This window comes from Mercurialis annua, linkage group LG4, assembly GCF_937616625.2.
Source record: "Mercurialis annua linkage group LG4, ddMerAnnu1.2, whole genome shotgun sequence".
NCBI lineage: Eukaryota > Viridiplantae > Streptophyta > Magnoliopsida > Malpighiales > Euphorbiaceae > Mercurialis > Mercurialis annua.
This window is the reverse complement of record NC_065573.1, coordinates 25,957,189-25,974,557: the sequence shown is the minus strand read 5'-3', so window position 1 is coordinate 25,974,557 and position 17,369 is coordinate 25,957,189. Positions and strand designations below refer to the sequence as shown.

Below are 17,369 nucleotides of genomic sequence, written 5' to 3'. Positions count from 1 at the left end.
GTCCTCGTGTCTTGATCCGGTAGCTGGTTGCCTTGCCGGATCTAGGAAACAAGCAAACATAACTCGAGTAAGAATCTAACTCTAAAGACGTTTTAGACTTGAGATATAAACTTGTACGTAACTCGTCTACTTCTAACCGCATCTAATCTCATTTCGTTCAATCTTTGCTTATCGATCTTCGATGCTCTTTCAATACGGTTTTAGGTTTAAAACTTAAACCTTATACCTAAATGTCTAACTCCGTATATCAAAACCTTAATCATAAACTTCATGTTATATGTCCCAATTGCACATTTTCGGAGTCCGTAGGTCAAAATCAAGTCAAATTACATCGCGTCGGGTCTCGGAATGCAATTCCCACCTCAAAATAGGCTTGGCACATCGTACCAGGCCCTCCTCACGTCGTAAGGGCCTTCCTCACGTCGTGAGGCACCTCTCTCACGTCGTGAGGAGCATCCTCACGTCGTGAGGACGTGATTCCGACTCCGAAACTTATAATATAAAAACAACATTTTATAAGACATCAAAAAATATAAAAGATGATAGATAAAATGGAATGGATGGAGTATTAATTATTTTATAACAATTAATCTCTCTTGAAATTTCCTAAACTATTCCACTAATAATTAATTTAAATTCTCATATTTATTAGCCTTATTTGTACACTAAACTAACATGGAAACATCTTCAAAAAAACCAAACAAAATATGATTGCAAACCTTATGATGATTGTTTATTATATTTTGTAACCTTTATTTACATAGCAATTGAAACAAATAAGATATCTCAGATTATCATTGTTTTATTTCATTGAATCAATAAAATTTTGTTTGCTAATTAATGAAATTATGTTTGAAAAAAAAAGGAAAATTAAGATCTTTGTAGAGAAGTCTAATGAAAAATTAATGAAGAAAAAAATATCAAATTATCATTATGTCAATCGATATTGGTGAAACGATTATAAAGAACTTTTTTTAATAAAAATCGTGCAACACACGGGGCTAAAGCTAGTACCCTTATAAAATTAACCATTCTCTCTTCAATATCATCGAGCCGAAAGCACAGCAATTCTGGCGATCAAACACAACTCCATGGACGTTAACCTTAGACCATCCTTGCCTCGTTTTGTCTAGATAGATGCACCATCAAACTACCACAACATATAATTAACCAAGCAAGGTCCAAAGGACAAGAAAAGTGTAAGGTCATGCGAATTGAGGTGGAATCAACTCAAGTGGAAACACTTGCAACTTGAAACTCAATTCGACTCTAAAATTCAAGTTAACGATCCCGATTTAAATTTGATTGAATTTCATTTTAAAAGCTCGAGATCAAACCCAATAAAATAATTGAGATTAAACTTGACTCAATCTAATTATCGGACTAACATCGAATCAATTCTGAATAATCCCAAAATAAGTCACAAATTAACTCGGTTTAGTTACACCTCTAGTTATGAATTAAGAATTTAAAACTAATGTCGGCATTTTGCAACATCTAACTCTCAACTACAATGAATAACCACCAACCAAAGAAATTTATATTTGATGAAAACAGCAACAAGGATGATGAACAACATAGATCAAATAAAACTCTTTGCGAAAAGGGTTGCACAACAGTTCTGAACAGCAATTTACAGGATCAGTAAAAGTTAAGAAAGAAAGCGTATCCGTGTCTATTTTTGTACAAATGTTGGAAGACTCTGATTAGGTAACTACTTTTTCTAGATGCAATCAGAATTTTCTTGACTTGCACCCATCCCTTCAGCACATTCTCCTTGTGCTAGTGAAATGGAAAATGATTAGTCTTTCCTGTTACAAGAACCGTTAGTCATCATATTCCAAGCACAGGGTTCATCCTTTTAACAAAATAAAAACCCTCGAGTTACAACTTGGCAAAAATTTCAAGACCCGGTACCAATTTTAAAATCTGAAAACGAGCAACTTTCGCGAGCTTCTACTGCTGTATCCTTCTTTTCTTGCCCGAGAAAGGAGCAATTTTGAAAAGCATCCAAGCTGCTGGCTATTAGACGATTCAAGCCACTAAGGCTATGGCTTAGATTGAGCTCATCATTATGGTATTTAGAAGATGGTAAATCCAGATCTAACGGTCCTAAGGATTCTGGCTGCATGATCAAGAGACAGAAAAGAAGAAAGAAGTCATGCTACAATGCGTATCACATAAAATCAGGACAAAATTCACTGCAATTTCTCCAACTCTTAACAAACTTAAGCTTGTAAAGCATTCTATTTGTCTAAAAAAAAAAAGAAGCAAATGCTCTCCAAAAATATCCTAAACTATATGCCAAATGGGATTCGGGCCAAGAAAAATCCACAAAAGATGATGAAAGAAAACATACCCAGTAGATATCTGTTAGCTCAGTAAAATCTTTAGCCGAGTTGTCTAAAAATTGCGGATCAGGTGAACTTTCATCCATAGGGTCTCCGCCAGAATAGTCCACAGCCCCTTCTCCATCAGCTAATTCCTGAAACAACATATAATATGTGTTACATGCGGTTGAGGTAACCTATTTCTTCCTCATCATAATATTGTAGCTTGGACAAATTTTAGTAGAAAATAATACCTCAACAAAGGACAAAGAAGTTACTGAGTTTGACGGTTTTCCAACATCTAAAGAGACACCGCCAGCTGAAGTAGGAATCTCCTGGCACAGACCGTGATTCTTCTGAAATATGAAGGCATCACATGTTTCTTCAGCATCCCAGATTGAAGATATGTGGGATGCTTCTGCGGATGGAAATATATTGTTTTGATGTCTTAACATATGAGCAGCAATAGCAGCATCAAATGAATCACAGCTAAATGGCATCTGCTGAAGACATTGGTCTCTCTCAGCAATGGAGAGTTCAGTAGAATTAGGGTTAATATCATGAGACACATCAGACAGAAGATCTCCAACACTAATGTCGGTGAGGCTGTCGGCCCATTCACTGGCAGACAGCGCAGCACCATGCCTCACTCTTGGGTCATCCTGAGGATATACAAGTCAAGGTAAGAAAAATGGTAAAACAGTTGTTCTCATATTTCATGAATAAGGCATCAGAAAGGTGTTATGATAAGTATTGCCACACATAAACAAGAAGGCAAGAGTCATATTAAGTTTTAAATTAACCAAGAAGCTTTGTTCCAAAGGAAAGGTATTCATTTTTCAAGTATAGACGACTTTTAACCTGCAAAATTCCCTTAAATTTGAGGCTTAAACTCCCGTTTTGCAAGCTCTAGTGAGAACTGCACAGGAACCCAAACAAAAGAATAGTTCTAAATGCTTTTGCAAATGCAATAGGTATATTATGGCCCCATACAGCTACTGTATCATAAACTTGAGACTTGCGACAGCAAAGTATACTTACTGCATTATCCAATTGTTTCTTATTCAACCTCTCACCAATCTCCTTTTCATGCAATGATGCATTTGCTGCGGGATCAGACAATTCAATCAATCCATATCTATGTCCTGTGGCTGTACGTCCACTAATCTCATTGAGGATATCTGTGGAAGAGGGTGTAGAAGCATGGTTCTTGTTAACTGTAGCTGCCTGACCCTTACCTTTCTCAGAAAGATCATCAGTAGACATCCCAGACTTGGATCTACAATTCATAATCTTCCTGTTACCATTTTCCAAGTCCATAGGATTCCCACTTGGAGTGGGTGCTTGCAATTCAACAGGTGCCAATTCATTGTCGGAAAACCAGCCATACCTTCATTAAAGTTGTAAATGTCAGCTCATATGTAGATTGTATCTAACTAATGAATACGAGATGATCGAAAGATAAATAAACCTCAGGCGGAAAACTGGAGGGCTTCCAATTGAGGTGTATACATCTGCTGCACTGACAATGGAGTCTAGAGTCCATCTCTGACAACTGATAATATTTTTTCGTTGAACATTGTAAGGAAAAAGGATTGGCCCTCCAGATGCTACACTTGAATTGCCCCATTTCCGGTTCAGGTGTTCCAACACAGATGATATCTTTTTTCGAGTACTGAGAGTAAGCTCCAGGTGTGGGTTATGATTATCCTGAAAATATATGAAGATATTGTCATTTTTTTAAGGTTTTAAGTACTCCTCAGCTGCTATATTTTCTCATAATTGCAGTTACCAAGAAAGCTTCTCCTTGTGCTCACCATTTCTAAGGCTCTTCGAGTGCCATCATCAATTGGGAACAACTGGAGCTTGAGTTTCATGTTAGTATAAGCATTGCTCTCGGCATAATGGTTTTGTGAGAAAGCGGACAAAGGGGGCAGACCTTTTTCAACAGGGCCAGAAACCCTCTGATCTGTATAGAACGCAAGGAATTATTGCACTTTAAAATCGATAAGTAATATTCATTTCAAAGTTCAATTTGTAAACTAATTATCAGCCTGACCTGCCATAACCTGATCATGTTCAACATCTTTATCAGTAGTTTCCCTCTCCAAATGCTCAGCAGCATCAGCAACCAAAGAAACACCAGCAATTGCTGCCTTTTCCCATTTTTTATAAGCAGCTGATGAGACAGCACCTACAGAAATAAGTAACGAAGAATCGAATTTAAACAAATCAGCATTTGGAACTGTAGAAAGTAACATAATTTGCACCTTATCACCTGAAAATTATGCAATTTTAGCAATTAGGATATCTAGAAGCACAAGTCCGGGAGAAGAATGATAAGTGCAAATTGAATTAACACACAATGGTTCTTTCAATAGAGCTTCAAGCTCATCCAACTCATCAAAAGTTGTCAAATGTGGTGTAGATGTTTATGCATCTATAAGATGAAAGCAACCAGTCATGCTAGCATGAGCATTACCACAAACAATGCAAACAGTTTCCCGAGTGGAAAGATGTATAATGGAAGTGACAAAACTGACAAAAGTTGAAATAAAATGAATCAAAATTCAATTCAAGCTCCACGGATGACAGAAGATTAAAAACAAATAAATCACCTTGTTTCCGTCTTTGCCTTGCAGGTTTTAAGGCAGCTGATTCTCCTCTGCTTCCACGGATAACACTTATATTCATACTGCGTTTTAAAGAGCCCTTTCCTGCTCCTAATCTTTGCAAGTTTTGAGTATCCATGAGAACCAACTTAACAGTTCGGGTTTCCTGTCCTGGTCCTCTATTTTGATTATTTAGAGTAATTGGAGCTGGAGGAACATTTTCCAATTGCAAAGGCCTTTTTTTTACAATCTTCTTACGATCTTTTAATAGTTGGTTTTCCTTCATGGAAAAGATATATGATCAGTTGTGCATATCCAGCAGCAAAATCAAGTTACATGTCATGGCCAGAAAAGCATTGATGTTTTGAAGATATAGACAATGATAACTAACCAGTGCTTCAATAAATATCTTAAACCTCCGTGGCTTCAGGTGAAGCTTTGAAGCTTTACAACTGTACTTTTCCAATAAAGACCACCTGCAGAGGGTAAAAATCAAGAAAGAGACAGAAATGTAGTTTAGACCGGGCAAATAAGAGTAATAAAAAACAAGACACTAGCATAGCAAAATTCTCAGCCCCTTAATCTGTAGGGGTCCTCCTTGAGAGGAAAGATGCTATCTTAAAAATGAAAATTACTAAAATGCTACTAGATTACCCTAAAGAATCAACAATTCAAAAAATATAGCATGTGCTTCATGATATTTTCAAATCTTCCATTTTCTCCATGTGTTATTGATAATTTGATATGTTTTCTCAGTTTTTAATGCACATACTTAAACAACACGACCGAGCAGTTTATAGATTATAATAATACCAACGAAGCATTGCCGCATTAGTATCTTTGGAGTTCTTGGCATCCAGACATAATCCTGGACCCAGCAGCTTGTTCATACGCCTCACAAGACGATAGTAGTAATGCCTGACCTGAAAATGAAACAAAAGAGAAAGATGAATATGATAAAATATTCGTTACTTTTGAAGGGAAAAAACACCAGATAAAGGGGAGCTAAATCTCCTAAGACAGTAATCGACCTGATCCTTATTTTTGCTTTGGACACGACGAGTTATCTTCTCAAAGTTCTGCAATGGGAGCAAAACAAATCATGAGTTTAAGAAATGGAAACATGTAAAAGCACGTTCATGAAACAACATACTTTGCCGACTTGTCGTAAAGCTGTGAAAAAACTTTCCTCCTCTTCGCGTGTCCAAGCAGCCCATTGCCGAGTTGGCTTCTTCACTGCATTGCACATTTTCTCAATAATTAAATTTCTACATCAAAATAACAGATTGAACCCCACACTCACTTAAAACATACACAGTAAGGTAGAAACAAATTCAAACATTATGGTGTACCTGGCTGTTGCGGCTCCATGTAATCTGCTATCAGTGATGTTATGCTACGATCCCCAAGCTGAATTGAAGTATTCTCTCCATAATAAGCTACCTTTGGATCCAATGAGACCTGTGACTCCATCTCCATGCTAAGGCATCACAAGAATACTACACACTTATGTACTAGAGCTCAACAAATTTCAACGAAAATACTTCCTTTGACCTCCCACTCAGTGCGTAATCCAAATGCCGCAACTCTAGAGTAAAAGTAAGCTATACCAAAAAAAAAAAACAAACTATGAGGACTCGGATACATAAACAACCGATCGTGTTCAACACTATCATTTTGATTATCTAACTTTGCATAAAATAAAAAAACATTTCACAACTTAATTATCAGTCTTAATGTTTGAGAAGGCAATAGTTGCATTCAAACCATCATAATTATCCCAAGCTTCAAATTCTACTGAAGAAAAAAAAAACTAACAAATAAATGCTTTGTTTACTTAAAATTAAAGCAAAACAAGCCAATGCACCAATCTAAAAGTACCAATACCAAATCAAAATGCAGAAATTTAAACTCAATGGAATTTCAAATCTCGAAAATTATTTAAGATCACAATTATCAAACCCTAACTTAAATGCACTAAATCAAGCTAATTTTCAAAGGTAAATCAGTCGAAAAATTTAAAACAAACCCAGTAAAATTCACTTAATTTCAATTTCTTCAAATTTTGCCTTCAATTTCTAGTACCCAAACAAAATCTAGGGTTTGGACTAGTACTTGATCAATTTTGACCTAAGAAATTAAAATCACAATCGAAGAGAAATCGAAGTTAATTCTGCAATTAATTACCTGAGAAAGCGATAAAATTGACAAAATTAAAACAGATCTAGAAAACCCTAATCTCGTAACTTGACTAATTTTGACGCAAAAGCAAATCGAAACCACATGAATTTTATTTTTCTCAACTGTTGAAGAGATGGTAAGAAAAGAATTTTTTTTTATTTTTTTGGTATTTTTTGATATTTTCTTTAAATTTTTTTGACTTTGGAGAAAAACAAAAATGAAAAAAAATGAATAAACAAAAAAGAATAAATAAAGGTGATGCACTAATGTTTATTACATAAAGTAATTAATTTTGAAGATAAAATAAAGCTTGTTTTGATTTTAATTTATTTCCATTATTCCATTATTATAAGCGACTAATTATTTATTACTATCTCAAAAAATAAATGTACACATGGCATTTTATAGAATGAAAGAGTGGCATGTGATGTGTGTTTTCTTTGCTTTATAAAAAGCAATTAAATTAAATTAAATTAAGTCATAAAAAAATTGTTATTCTTTTGAATTTTATTCTTTATCCATTGAGTAAATATTGCATCTTATGTTGTTGTATGTGATTTCTTGATCATATTGCTATTGCTTGCTAGCTAGCTATATACCTAACTATTTACTATCAACATCATTTGGTTAGATCTGTGTATAGCTTGGGTCCCCTCGGACCGGGCTTCGGTTCTAGTTCGAACTTGCAATAGAAATAGTCAAGTCTGGTTGGGTCTAACCTGAGTCCGTCCAAGTTTGAACGATGAACATGTCTAGTTTTAGCTGATTTTTATTATTTGGTTCGAGTTTCTAATTGGTTTATGATGTAACTTATTCTTTTTATATTCATCAAACTAAAATTATCGATTGAGTTTAGATAAAAAAATATAAAAAACAAAAAGTTAATTATAAGTATGTATTTTTACATGAACATGTTATAAATAAATGTATGACTAATTCCTGTTAGCATGTAAAATTCTTAGCATGTAAGGAAAAACCCTTTTTCAATATATTGTTTACTTGTACAGTACGTAATCAAATTATTACTAATCTAAAGTAGGAATCCTCTTCAGTAATGGATTTGGATAATGTAAATTTGCATCTATAAATAATGTCAGCAAGCAAACTACACAATTGCATACACTAAACCAGTGCAGCATAAACTTTTGTCGAAGTAGATATGTCAGGAGCTGAAGAATTAGGGCAAAGTAATCAACAACTTGTTGATGACAATGGCGCTATTACTAATTCAAAACCATGGAATTTAAAGAATTTAATGATTTTTAGATCTCCTCTAGCTATTCCTACGTTACATGTTCAATCTCCATATTTACTCTCATTGACGAGGGATGGTACCTGCAAATTTCTGAATCATAATCATACTTTTGATCTCGAATTTCCAGAACTCACAGATTCATGGATTCGATTCTCGAAATTCGGTTGGATTCTTTTATCTCGTATCGATGGAAGTAGTTTTTTCTTCAATCCATGGACGAGGAACATGAAAAACCTTCCAATTTGTTCTGAATCTTTTCTGAATCTGTGTTTTTCATCTCCGCCGACTAATGATTCAGATTGTTATGTTTTCGGGATGAACTCGTACGGGTTTGGCCTGATTCGATATGGTGAATCGGAATGGAGTTTTTACAGCTCGTATGATTCTTTTTTACCTTGTTATTCTCATCCTGTTTATCATAATGACTGTTTTTATTTACTTGGAAGTCAAGGCAAAGTCTTACAGTTTGATATTCAGAGAAAATCTTCATCTGTTTTCGGAGTAACAATTAAGGGTTATAATAATAAATCCTTCTTGATGGAGAATGCAGGAGATAAGGATTTATTGGCGGTTTTCGTTTCCGATGATGAAGAACGAATTCGAGTGAATCGGATAATTCCTGGCAAAAAAGCTTGGAGAAACGTGAAGAACCTGAGAGACAATATGTTGTTTGTCAGTAGAACATCATCATGTTTGCTGAAACCTGCAGGTTCTGTAGAAGCTATGAGTAATAAGATTTTTTTTCCTAAAGTGGGAGATGATAATCATCAACTTATTTTCTATTCTCTTGGTGCTAAAAAGTATCAATCTTTTCCTGGAGATTATTCAAGTCATGCAACTTCATGGAATGTGAAGGAATTTCTGAACTGCACCTGGTTTGAAACTGCTGCTGCTGAGTGCTGAGCAATCTTCTGATGCACAAATCCGATGTTGAGAAATTTTTTATTCAATTTTGTTTTAGACATGTTAGTTACTTAGTTAGCAATATTATCTTAGTTGATTTTTCTTTTAATTATTTTCTTTTTGATATTCAGTTTATTTGTGTGGCTATCCAAAATTATGAGAAAATTAATAAATATATAAAATTATGCAAGTTTGATACAACCATTTTATAATTTATATCAACTATATCAATGCATCAAAAAAAAAAAGCTAAGGATCTAATTAATATATAAAAACCCAAAACATTTTATAAATTCAAATATTTTTTTCTTTTAGCAATTATGACCAAACTTTTCAAATTTGCAATCATGTTCAATTTAATTTTTTTTTTGTCCAAAACTATATTTTTTTAAATCCAAACCTTTACGTCTTTTTATCATTTGCGATTAAATTTTCATAATAATTCTTTCTAGAAGTTAGACAACATTTTTAAAATTTGGTCGTAATTGGTAAAGGACGTAAATGTTTAGATTTAAAAATAAAACTAAAATATTTGGACACAATTGCAAAGAAACCTTTCAGTTTTATATTTAAATAATATCATACATAAATCACGATAGATGTAAAAAAAAACATGCAACAATTTCAAATATAAATTACGATAAATATAAAATTAAAAAATCACGTTCAACAATATTTAATATAAATCATGATAAATTAAAAAAATTAAAAACTAGCGCACATGCACAATAAACTAATATTAATAAAAATAACATAATTTTGAAATTTAATTCTTCAATTGGTTCGATTAATTTAGGCAAAAGGCTCACTTTAGCCCCAGAGGTCGGATCAAAAGAATAAATAAGCTCCTAAGGTCGAGCTTGGCTCACTTCACACCCTGTGCTTGTCCAAAACGGCTCACATCGCACCAAAAATTTAACTCCGTTAATTACTTCTGTCAAATGACGACGTGGCATATAGACAAAATGTTCAAAAAAGTCCTTAATATTTAAAGAACTTACCAATTGTATACTTACAATTTTTTTTAATAATTTTCACCCTTTTTTTCATTTAAATATTAATAGTTCAAAAATATTTAATATTAAAATATTTATTAACACAATTGAAACACAATTAAACATTTCGAAACAAAATTAAAAGCTTCGAACTCCAATTAGACAAAAAACTTTCCAATTAAAAACTTAAAAAAACATTAAAAAAAACTCACCGGAGAAGACGAACTTCGTCTTCTCCAGGATGTTCTTCCCCATGGAAGAACAAATCTGTTCTTCCATAGGGAAGAACAGCAGCGGTTCTTCCCCAAGGAAAAACAGCCAGGTGGACTGTTCTTCCTTGGGGAAGAACAGACAGATCTGTTCTTCCACAAGGGGAAGAACATACAGATCTGTTCTTCCCTTGGGGAAGAACAGATCGTTCTTCCCCAAGAGGAAGAACGATCTGTTCTTCCTCTTGGGGAAGAACGAAGAACAGTGTTCTTTCCCAAGAGGAAGAACAGCTCATGTTCTTCCCCTTGGGGAAGAACAATGGGTTTTAGGTGGTTCTGCTCTAAAAAAGAGCAGACCCGCCGGTGGTGGTTCTGATCTCTTTTAGAGCAGAACCACCACCGGTGGATATGTCCGGAATTTTAAAAAAAATTAAATTTTAGATGTTTTTCGGCGATGATTGGTGGTAGTGTCTCCGATTAAAATAAATAATTTCTGAAAAAAATTTATTTAATTTCTGAATGAATTTTCCGGCGATCGATTTGTTTAATTGGATTTTAATTTGATTAATTAGGTTTTGACGTGTTTAATTGAGTTTCGATTGTTTAATAAATATTTTATTTTAAAATATTATTGAATTATTGATATTTAATGAAAAAGAGGGTGATAATGGTTAAAAAAAGTTATAAATATAAAATTTGGTAAATATTTTAAACATTAAGGATGTTTTTGAATTTTTTTCATACATGCCATGTCATCATTTAACTGAAAAACAGACGGTGTTAAATTTTTGGTGTGATCTGAGCCAGTTTGGATAACGTCAAGGGGTGAAGTGAGCCAACCTTGACCTTAGGGGCTTATTAATTCTTTTGATCCGACCTCAAGGGCTAAAGTGAGCCTTTTGCCATTAATTTATAAACTAAACTAGAAAAAGAACCAATATATTTTCTCAAATATTTTAACAATTAAAATATATTTTGATTGAAATTCGGTTTTTGCTTAGCACTAGTTGTGGATATATCAATTCATTTTTCCTTTAAATTTATACCAAACACAAACAGAGTTTTTACACGAGAGTTAAACGATCTTCTTATTATTTGTCGATTTGGAAAGCATTAATCTATACATTGGACACCCCCGATCTATTACATGTTGTTCCCAGTCTGATCTCACTCCAAAGGGGTTCTCCTGAAGCCATACTCCTTGATCGTCATTCGAAACGAAAAGCCTTCCCCTGCTGTATTTCAGAAATAATTCTTTCATTCTCAATGCAACTGCTTCTATGTCAGATTGCAGAAATACCTGTAGGAATGCAAAGGAGAAACCAATATAAGATCTGAGCAAGCATTTTCACATGTATAATGATCTCAGCTTGATATATAATATAGATTGTGTTTTACCTTTCCGTCATATGCAAGTAAATTCGTTACTGCTTCAATCAGTGACCGCTGCAGCATTCTCCATCGATGTTTCGGGTTATTGAAGTCGGGATTTGGACACTGAACATAGTACAACACTCATGTTATGCTATAGGATTATAAAAAGACAGCAGCTATGTTGCATATAAATTTCTCGAGCTTTATGTTTTGGGATTTTGTTTCCATTTCTGCAAATAAATCTGAAATTTTAAAACTCCACGTTCATAATCTATTCTTGTAAAAAAGTGTTGGCTCGCCAGTTTGCATTCAATGTTTCTCATTTCAGCGTTTCCATTTAGCTTAGCAGCTAAAACCAAATAAAAAGTGGTACAACAAGCCAACTAACGTAACTAGGTTGTTCGAAAGTTTCAGGGTCACAATCGCAAACATACGACGAAACAAGTTTAATCATAAACAGAATATTATATATGTTACCTGTACTGAAACCAGTATCAGCTCTCCAGGGTAACTTCTGACAATGGAATGAAAAGTTGTCGTTGCATTAGTAGCAATAAAGTGCCTTCAAACAAAAAGCACATATCAAACTAGGAAAAGATTCAGCACAATGCTGTCAGGCAAACTCGGTGAAACCGTAACTCTTAACAAATAATCTCAGCAATGCACATAACATAATCAGCAGATACAATAACCATACCTGTTACCAGACTGATGACTAGAAGCCAGACAGCGTCTCACAAGCTAAAAGAATCAGACAAAAGAAGTCAAAAACTTGTATGAAGAGGGGACCAATAAAGAAATCTAGAAGGAAAAAAACATTATACCTTACTGTTACTCTCTAATCCAAGAAAATTCAAATCTCTTCTTCTTTTAGCCATTTCCAGAAGAAACATTCCATTACCTTACCATATTAAACAAAAGTTAGAAACAAATATAATTATAGACTCGTCGACCTGATTAAATTTTCATATGAAAATAAATCTCAAAAGAGGAAAGTTTAGAAAAGGCATACGATCATTGCAGAAATATAAAAACCCCATGTTTAAATATATATATTTGCTCGTTCTTACATTCATTTACAAATAGTTTGGCAAAACAAAGACAAGGAACCGACCCTTTGGATGACACAGGAAATTCAACGTCCAGGGTCACTTACAGATTATCAATCTGAAGCACACTTAAAATAGTGAGTACAAGAATTATAGAGAGGAAAAAAGAATAAATACCTGATCCTATATCAACTACCAAAGGTTGAGCTGTGTCACGGTAGATAGCACTCCAATCAATCGTGAACGGGTATGCCTGCACCCAAGCACGAATTAACAATATCCAAGAAATACATCAAGCAAAGATGGTTGATTACTACAAATAAAGGCTGCTAAGGGTCATGGTATTCTACTAAATCATAGACTTTTGAGGCCCTTATGGCGAAATCTACAGAAAGGCCAAGATAAACAGAAACCGTTGAACAAGCATGGAATTGAGAAAGCAATAGATATGCTCATTCCCATTCAACTTTCTGAATGCAGGGAAAAAAACTAAATAAACAGAAATTTCAGAGAATATACCTTGTCTAAGGCCATGATTCCAGGAAGCTTTCTTCCTTTGAAAAACTCCCAAAAAACTGAAGCACTCTCAATTAAATCATAAGCCAAGAAAGAACGCGATTTTGTTATTACTGCTTTGCATGCCATATTCCCCACAATAATTACATCACAAGTTTCTTGGCTTAGTTCATCAATCATTTGGGCCAACTTAGATGCTCCATCTATACATGGACTTGAGAATTTGAATTTTGGTGGACCAATCCATATTATTTTCTGCATGTCAGAGTAAAATTACAAGACAGCTTTGAGCACGAAATAGGCAATAACAATGCTGTGACTGAAAGCAGCTCAAAGAAGGTACACGAATGCAATAACTGTGAGTGCCGTTTTGAGTATAATGCCTCCATCATGATTCATGTACTTCATCAGAAACATTCCATACATAAGCATATGCCAAATCTTAATAGTAAAGACAGAAATAAAAACTTGATGAAACACAAACTACAATATCAATTAATGTTCTTTCAAGTAGAAAACTAAATGAGCCATTCAGTTTCCCTGAACCAGGGAGTATTGTCCTACAAAAGATGAGAAGTGCTCAACTTTTTAAAAAAATGAGATGTGTACTTCTTCTGGATTCTTCTGCTTAAAATATTTTGCTCCCACATTACAGATTTAGTAAGTTCTTTCTACTTTAAATAAACTAAGTTATATTCTTAAGAAGTTGATAGGTTCTACAAGTGATGCATCACCTAATGTGCAAAAAGACTTCCTTAAGTAAATGTTTTGGAATAATTTGAAAGAAAAGGAAGTCAGAGATCAATTGAAAGGAATGATCATGCCTTAAGAGATCAATTGAAAGGAATGATCATGCCTTACTCTACAATATTTTATTGTTTTTACCTTTGATTTCGCAAGTAAACAATTTATTTCATCCAGTGACCTAGGGCCAAGATCAACAGGCAACCAACCTATAACAAAGGGACTTAAGAGTAAATATCTCAAAATTCAGACATTATTATGAAAATGAAACTGTAGCTAATGGTTACGGTTGCTAAATTGAAAATGCAACCACTCATCCAGATCTCTTTTTATAAATACGTACTCCCATGTGAAAAGAGGAATTAATCTTCAGATCAAAACAAGATAAATATTGACACACAATGGTGTTGGATCTCAATTACAATAAATACAAATGCAATACAACGAAATTGATCCTCACTAATCCTATAGGCAGGCCAGATCTCTTTTAATCAATGTACTTCTGATACATCACCAGGTATGCAATCAAGAAGATATCCTATAACCTGAATTACTTATATAATGTGAGATATAGCACTCATCTATTCCATCAAAAAAAAATTAATTAAAAAGATAAAACAAGAAGTATAACAAGAAATAGCATCCGTCCCTCATGAATAAGGAAATAAAGCTCAAATGACAACTATGGTCAAATTATTATCATCAATAGGTATTATCCATCTATTTGAATGATCATTCTCCCTTTTGTTTGATTTTTATAGAACTTTTAGCAAATCAGAAGTCATTCTTTCCAGTCTGATCAAATACCTCATGCAAATGAGAGCTGTGTGTTTCCAATTCATAAATGAAACATATTATAGTTATGTAGTTCACCAAATTGCAGTAAGTATCCCGTGTATCAGGAAAATGACGGGTCATTAACTGTTTTCTAATTTTGATTAAGTACTAGCAGTAGCAGGGGTAACAAAACTAAAAGGCAATGGAATAAAATCAAACAAAATAAGCAACAGGTAGATGTTTAGGAATTACAGGTTCCACTGCCTACACGACAACATCAATTAAAAGTTAAAACCATAGCAAAATTGATGGAAGATTTGCCAATTTCAAATTGAGGTTCTAAAATTCTATTTTTCCTCCTACTTGTCTGAGGTATAATGCGAGGGTATCATTATTTACCCAACTATGAGCAACTTTTTGTAGATTTCAATGGATAGCCAATTCATGTATAGAAAAGATATAATGATACTACTGAAAATGTCATATTTGAGGGTTAAAACCTCACCATCCGAAATACCATGAGCTGGAACTACTTCTACTTGATCTACAGCAGCAGCTTTTCTGCACCAAAAATCTTTGGGGTAGAGAATTGAAATATTTCTATGATGTGCAAAGTCAATTATGTCCATGGCCGCTTTATTCGCCTTAGGCTCTATCAGACTTGAAGGAACAGAATATCCTAAGGCGTGCATTATTTGAAATGCCATCATACCAACAAAGACAAGTCCATCACATTTAGAAGCTAAAAAACGCAATGCATCTGCTTTGCGATAGAGATTTCCCCCTCCAATCTACATCAGATAGAAAAATTCAGGTACTGAATGAAGCATAGCACATAATAGGAAAAACAAAGAAAAAAATGTTTGAAACGTTCAATATATAAAAGTAGAGAAACAAAAATAGGTAGGTATACAGTAGTAGACACATACAACTGCAATATACGGTTTTCTGTTAGATGTTGCGGTCTTCTTCAGTTGAATTAGGCTTTCCTCAAAGTGAAATCCAGCCACATGAGCAGAGCAAAAATGACATATGGCAACGGTTGATGCAAGGATTTTATGAGACAAGCAAAAGGAGTCATTAACAAAAATATCAACTCCTGATGATAATTGTTCAGCAAACTTTAAACAGTTGGCAACTTCCTCTTTAAAATCAGAAAGATTCTCAAGAAGGAGTATATCTGCTTCTTTAAACAATTCCATCTTCAGTAGCACATCACCAGAAATACATTGCAGGGAAACAACCTTACGTTGGAGAATTGATGACAGGATATCTGGAAAGAGGAGACTTCAATAAATGCATGGAAAATTGTTCCTTCGATGGGCATAGTGCTCGTTCATAATTTTTAAATATTAAATCTAATATTGCTATAGTCCAATTGTCTTATGAAGAATCACTTCACATATTGCTAATTGAATCAATTGCCGAAAGCACCAAATAAGAAAACTGAATTGATACCTGCAGCGGATTCTGCATCAAGAAGATTTGAATTAATTTTCTGATTCCAATCACTCAAGAGTATAATTTTAGCTCCACTTTCATGTAAATATTCGATGGTCATAATTGCACTAGAAACTGAATGAGATCTCCTGTCAACATTTTCCTTCAAAAGAATTGCACTATCGAATCTGACCATAACAACTTTTGCTGCAAGTTCCTCCTTGGGAAATTCTCTAAGAGTTTGTAGATAGGGGAGAGACTCTAATTCTGCTTCATGATCATAGTCAACCTAAATTCACAAACCAATTGAAAATGACAATTACAAGATAATCATAATTCCTAGATAATTTACAAACAAATCCAAATAGGAATGTAAATAAAACCCAATTAAGCAGATTCAAATGTAAGACTAATATCATTGTCATGTTCATTACAGCCACCACCAATTAAAGAAATATTGATAAAGAAACGTTTTTCTCTGAGTACCTTATATTCAGGTGAGCTTTCATTAGTACCAGCTGACAGTAAACCACCTGCCAAGAACATACCAAAAAGAAAAGCAAAAACACACACACGGTCATATCAATGGATAAAATATGCGTACTTTTTATTACTAAAATGTAAAGTTGAAGAACTAACTTTGGGAAGATAATTGAAGTGATGGGTAGTTGTTAAATTTAAGATTCTTGCTGATAAAAGAAGACAAATTTGGTAAGATTTTAGGATAACCATACAATCTTGAACTCTTTAATGGTAGTAATCCATCAAAAAGTGGATTGACAATTACAATCATCTCTTGCTTTTGCTTCTCTTTCCCACCTTTTTCTCCTCAAATTTTGCTTCTGAGCAGCATGTTTCTTGACAATTGCTAGAGAGATAAGAAAACGACAATGCGTTTAAGGGGTTGTTATAAAAAGTTTTGTTTCGAATAACATCCCTAAAGATTACCGTTATACACTTTTAATCCCTCTTGCTACATTTTAG

General features: G+C 34.0%; 2 protein-coding genes across 3 annotated transcripts; both read right to left on the bottom strand.

Moving 5' to 3' along the window:
• Positions 1-1,518: 1,518 nt before the first annotated feature.
• Positions 1,519-7,297, bottom strand: LOC126677510 (TSL-kinase interacting protein 1). 2 transcript variants are annotated; one of them, XM_050372170.2, is made up of 15 exons: positions 7,130-7,297; positions 6,295-6,546; positions 6,096-6,178; positions 5,974-6,021; positions 5,756-5,865; positions 5,334-5,418; positions 4,949-5,222; positions 4,390-4,524; positions 4,148-4,299; positions 3,802-4,040; positions 3,569-3,720; positions 3,372-3,436; positions 2,585-2,992; positions 2,360-2,485; positions 1,519-2,125 (listed from the first exon to the last, which is right to left on the bottom strand). In XM_050372170.2, the coding sequence occupies exons 2-15, from the start codon at positions 6,419-6,421 to the stop codon at positions 1,904-1,906; spliced, it is 2,226 nt and encodes a 741-aa protein (XP_050228127.1). In that variant the 5' UTR covers positions 6,422-6,546; positions 7,130-7,297; the 3' UTR covers positions 1,519-1,903. The 2 variants fall into 2 exon arrangements, with proteins under 2 accessions (XP_050228127.1, XP_050228126.1); XM_050372169.2 differs by having other exon boundaries at positions 3,372-3,720.
• A 4,202-nt stretch (positions 7,298-11,499) lies between these two features.
• Positions 11,500-17,268, bottom strand: LOC126676991 (uncharacterized). The gene is made up of 13 exons (XM_050371395.2): positions 17,025-17,268; positions 16,872-16,918; positions 16,404-16,674; positions 15,875-16,218; positions 15,451-15,736; positions 14,310-14,377; positions 13,428-13,679; positions 13,086-13,161; positions 12,684-12,760; positions 12,557-12,600; positions 12,337-12,421; positions 11,884-11,982; positions 11,500-11,785 (listed from the first exon to the last, which is right to left on the bottom strand). The coding sequence occupies exons 1-13, from the start codon at positions 17,176-17,178 to the stop codon at positions 11,561-11,563; spliced, it is 2,028 nt and encodes a 675-aa protein (XP_050227352.1). The 5' UTR covers positions 17,179-17,268; the 3' UTR covers positions 11,500-11,560.
• Between the last annotated feature and the right edge of the window lie 101 nt (positions 17,269-17,369).

What these genes read in the sequence shown, in the direction of transcription:
- LOC126677510 (XM_050372169.2), bottom strand. Translation starts at nt 6,421, where the DNA reads ATGGAGATGGAGTCACAGGTCTCATTGGATCCAAAGGTAGCTTATTAT. An exon ending in CTCGAAGAGCCTTAGAAATG is followed by an intron (nt 4,041 to 4,147) that starts GTGAGCACAAGG and finishes ATATATTTTCAG; the next exon opens with GATAATCATAACCCACACCT. An exon ending in AGCTAACAGATATCTACTGG is followed by an intron (nt 2,126 to 2,359) that starts GTATGTTTTCTT and finishes TTGATCATGCAG; the next exon opens with CCAGAATCCTTAGGACCGTT.
- LOC126676991 (XM_050371395.2), bottom strand. Translation starts at nt 17,178, where the DNA reads ATGATTGTAATTGTCAATCCACTTTTTGATGGATTACTACCATTAAAG. An exon ending in GTTTACTTGCGAAATCAAAG is followed by an intron (nt 13,680 to 14,309) that starts GTAAAAACAATA and finishes TCTGACATGCAG; the next exon opens with AAAATAATATGGATTGGTCC. An exon ending in GGTAGTTGATATAGGATCAG is followed by an intron (nt 12,761 to 13,085) that starts GTATTTATTCTT and finishes TAATATGGTAAG; the next exon opens with GTAATGGAATGTTTCTTCTG.